The sequence below is a fragment of the Branchiostoma belcheri genome, unplaced genomic scaffold (genome assembly GCF_001625305.1).
Source record: "Branchiostoma belcheri isolate BF01 breed outbred unplaced genomic scaffold, Haploidv18h27 scaffold249, whole genome shotgun sequence".
Classification (NCBI taxonomy): Eukaryota; Metazoa; Chordata; class Leptocardii; order Amphioxiformes; family Branchiostomatidae; genus Branchiostoma; species Branchiostoma belcheri.
In genome coordinates, this window is record NW_017803853.1 from 246604 (window position 1) to 251504 (window position 4901).

The 4901-nt window shown below is 39.3% G+C and overlaps 1 protein-coding gene across 1 annotated transcript in view; it reads right to left on the reverse strand.

Annotated features, from left to right (window-relative positions):
- Window positions 1-4573, reverse strand: part of LOC109471335 — a 19397-nt gene extending 14824 nt beyond the window's left edge. The window contains exons 1-2 of the mRNA XM_019770624.1: window positions 4492-4573; window positions 3484-3653 (exon numbers count right to left, since the gene is read on the reverse strand). Of these exons, the coding sequence (XP_019626183.1) occupies window positions 3484-3653; window positions 4492-4573 (252 nt within the window). The remainder of the gene's footprint in view (window positions 1-3483; window positions 3654-4491) is intronic.
- Between the last annotated feature and the right edge of the window lie 328 nt (window positions 4574-4901).

The window sequence follows — 4901 nt, forward strand, 5'->3', positions numbered from 1 at the left end:
TAAGGAAAATAACCTGTATATACCTGTTCTAATGATATGGTCCGCCATCTTGGATTTTGGCCAATGACGTCTTCAAATTTGCATAAATTATGCATATTTAATGATAGAATTTACATAAAATTATATGGGATGTTATTAATATTAGAAACCATGAGTAACTTGACATAAAGCCCATAAAATTTTATTGTTAAAATAAAAGGTACTAAATTTAGCAAAAATACCTGTCAGAAACCCGTTGCCATGGCAACACAAAAAAATTATTATCTTATTCCAATGATAGAGTATTGTTGCCAACAATATTCTAGGAAAAGTCACCAAGTTTGGCCTTTCTAGCCCTAGCCGTTCAGACGCTAGGTGACATCAAAGTTGGCGCGGGCACTTTTAGCCCCCCCCCCCCCCGGACTAGGTAGGGTTCAGGTTGTTGGAGAGATCTATTGGATATTATTTTAGGATATCTTTGTATCTAGTACTTACCTCATCTGAGCCATCACTGCTGGTGTATGTGGTCCAAGTAGTCTCATCGTCACTGAACTGGAGTTTGTATGACGTCACCCATTGTGCAAAATCCCGTGTGCGACCCTGAGTAATGACGCCCGTGACGTTCGTCATCTGTCCTAAATCCACCTAAAGTGTAAAATTGTTTCGTTATCTGTATCTGTATCAGTATAGCCGGTGTAACCGCCCTTCGGCGTAACACACTAGCTTCGCAGGCACGCGGCGCGGCGGCAGCTAGCTATATCACACCGAACGACTTGTTACACTCAATCTTTGCACATTTAATTGCAGGAGTTGTTTAATGCGTTCTAGTGATGATGCCCCAACTGTGCTTGGTGGCAACGAGTTCCAGTCTACGATAGTTCTGGGGAAATACGAGTTTTTGAACACCACAATTCTTGGTTGATAACTCTGATATTTGAAGGCATGACTGTTTCTTGTTCTTTTCTGGTATCAGATACTTAGTGGTTGGTACGTCCACCAGTTTATTAGTCATTTTGTACATGATGTACAGTCTGGACATTCTACGTCTGTCTTCCAGCGACCCCAACTGGAGGTTTCTTTTCATTTCACGGCGGTCGGTTGCTAGGCTAAAAGTCGCATTACTAGGGAGGTATCGGGTTACAGAACGCGTTCGAACGTGGCCGCGCGGGAGTCCCGGGCCGGCCAGGGGGTAACGGGTAAAATTTGAAAATAAACAAAAGTAATTGGAGAGTAAATACTCGTCAAAACTAGAAAGGCCAATATTTGCTTTGGAGCAAATACAGCGATGGGTTCACCACATTTTACCACATGGCAGGGAAAGAATGAGAAACACAAGGGAAAACAATGATTTACATTGATATAACTATAATATGAAGTAAAATACAACTAAAACAACAGTTGGATAGCTATTCCCTACTTTATTGGTTAGGATTTTTAATTGCATAATGCAAACTGTTGATTTTCAAAATAAAAACGTCCATGCCCGGCATTCCAATGCTGGAGCAGGAAAGCTTGAAATACCTACCAAAACACTTGAATACAGACATACTGTCAGTATGGAAATGCTTCTGTGCAGGTGTTAATCAAGTTAAATCCCAACAGCCAATCAGCAAGAAGTATAGAGGAAAGCTGCATGCCTATTGGTTGATGCCCTGCATTCCATTGTGATGACTCATATGCCCAAAAGTGGTAAACAAGGCAAACTAACACAGTAATACATTTGCTATAACACAGCCAAAAAACTCAAATAAAACCATTCTAAAAGCCTGTATCACAATAATTTAAAAAACGCCTAGGGGTATTTGCCCACTGTACCTCCATACCAAATTTCAGGACCTTAGGCCCCAAAATGAAGAAGCTGAATCCATTTAAAAAATGGCAGGAGGAGAAGGAGGAGGAGGAGAAGAAGAAGAAACATCAGAAAAAGCAATATGGTTTCACCACACCACTTCGTGGTGTGGTGAACCCATAATAAAATGTAATAAGTGATTTTGTTTACCTCAAATGTTATTCTTGCACTGCCTTTGCTCCACTTTGTGTACATTTGCTTCCAAATGAGATCAATTTCGGATTTCAAAAAGGGTTCACGAGAACCAAACAACTGATTTTAAGAGGCCCCGAAAATTAAAAATAAGGTTAAATTTTGGATTTTTAGAAATATTACAGTAAATTTAAACTTTCTGTCTTAGGATTTTTTTATTCTTTAACTAAAACTCGACTTACAGTCAAAAGAAGAGCTAAAAACGCAGTGTTTTAACTTTAAATACCGATAATTCATAATCGCGGCCATATTTAAAAAATCCCTAAGACAGAAATCTGCGGAAATCGTTCCTCTTCCAAACAAGCCCTCAATGAGGTAATTTGAGCGATTTTGGGGAATGGTTAAAATACCATGTCTGCACGCATGCTGTGCCACTTGGATATGGGGACCTGGATTTTATAACAGCGTCAACAAGAATTCTGACCTTCAAGGTCACCCACGATGACGGCAGTAGCTTCGTTACATGTTACATATCCACAATAAAATCACGGCATAGATGTAATGTTTTGAAAACGGTTCATATTTGTGGAAAGGTGGATTTTTCCTGTTCCGTGGTTCCCAAGTAAAAAAGGGCTTGAAGTAGCCGGTTGTAGCGGCTTTACTGTAAATGACCGCGGGTAACCCCAGATCGAACGCCCGCTCTATTCGAATGACGTCATATCGAACAAGATTCGCGGGTTCGGGGGATTCGATCTCCATAGTAGCGGAGTGGGACTTTTGGGCCCAAATCTGATACTAGCACCCCTTTGATAGTTGTTCGTGCAGAATCTTGCAGCTTGGTTCTGTACCCTTTACAGTTTATCTTTGTCTTTCTTTGTATGTGGATCCTATATACTGTCGCGGTACATTCTAGGTTTGGTCTTACAAGCGACGTGTACCCAAGTGATTTTACTCTTGTTGGGCATGACCACAGATTGCGCTTTATCACTCCCAATGTCTGTTTGGCCTTCGCAGTGATGTTGTTAACAAGCGTGCCCCACTTAAGGTTACTTGTCAATGTAACACTGAGATACGGGTTGGTTATAATCTATTAACGTTGGTGGATATATAAAGCATACCCTTACCAAGTTTCAGATGTAATGCGAGGTCTTCAGAACCCCAAATGTACAGATTTTGTCAGAAAATGAAAAAAAAAACAATTTCAAAATCCTGTATCAAAAAAATTAAGAAAAAAAAGTATTTGCCTCTGTACCTTCCTGCCAAATCCCATCTTATTTTGCCTAAAATGAAGAAATTGAATCCATTTAACGAAATGGCAGGAGAAACATAAGAGAAAACAATACATTTACCCTACACTATAGTATGAGTGAAATGTAACGATACGCTAATTTCCATGTAAGCGCTCACTCGGCGGTTCAATATGTGGTTATAAAAAGTGACCGGGCATTACGACACCATATATACCACGCGGCAGGTCATTAACCCCTCATTAACATTAGGTCATTAACAGGTCATTAACATACCTGCAGCCATTGTCCGATGTTGTTTGTTCCGGCTGCCCAGCAGCCTCCTCTGCCACCAACTCCGTTCAGCCGTGCGCGGTAGGCCTCGTGATTGTAACCCCAGATGGAGGATGCAGTGATGCTACCATCAGGTATACCGCCATTTTCCATCCCAAGTGGATCTTGGCAGACTGAAGGAAAATAGAGATATTATTATGTTACAGTTGCATTGGAATGTCCTGTCCAAGCAGTGTTCTGGCGAAAATGTAATAACCATACTTATTATATTAAATTTACTAGCCAGAGAATGGCAGGTCAGATTCATATTTGTTAGCTTTCTGTGCTTCGTCAAGTTACGTTTATACAACATGTCAACCTGTATGGACGCTATGAATCTATTGTATTAGAAACAACCAAAGCACACAAATGAGTTTAATGATCAAGAATAGAAAACACAAAGCCAAACAAAGCTTTCTTAAACTAGAATTTACCGATCTCATACCTTCGCCAAATGATTAATCTTCATGACTAACAAATGATAGATTATTCCCTCTGATTATGCAAAAAGGATCCTCATTTCCATGATCTATATCGGTTGATCATATTCTTCACAAATAGACAGTTCTATGTTAACAAAGAATGCCATTCTAGTATTTCCTCATAGATTTTGCGAATGAGGCTCTTATTTGAATAACTTATGATGTTCACCTTCACTTATCTTTCAAATACCCTAAGTAAAAATTCCAGGCAGTTACCCTTGCTGAATCACAACATTTTCTCATTAAGTATGCAAATTAAGTATTAATTTACATGATCAGAATCTGCCTGTGTTTTCTCGTTCTCAAACACATATACCGCAAGCTTGAATAGTTTAAAGGAGGAGGACATTGTACAAGCCTTACAGTCTTCTTTCCTTCTCCCCTACACTGTTTTTTTCTTTGTTTTGTATTAAGAAAAGGGTTTTGTTTGTGCAAATAAATAAATAAACACTTGATGAATTTACATTAAAAGAATTCACTTAAGGTTTACCTTGTCCAGTAACTCTTGCAGTCGTTGTTATCAGTCCGAGAGACACCCACATCCAGAACCCGAATGTACAAGGACCCGTCATCGTGTTAGCGGACACCACCTAAACATACACCAACATTAAGAGATTTTGTCCTACCAGTTTACAATATCATTAATTTTTAAGCACAAAAACAAACTAAAATCTTATTCCAAAGTCATTGACATCAGCAAAGTACAGATTTCTATACTGTCTTACACCTTTGTATCGGGCGGTGGCGCTGTTGAACCAATCATAAATATAAGGCCACGCCCACATTTTGTTTCTGACAGAGTGCGATGAGAATTAAACATGTAAACAGAGGGGAAAATATGAATGAAAGTAGAAATTAACTAAAACTGAAACATTGACATAAGATGATAGAAATTGCCTG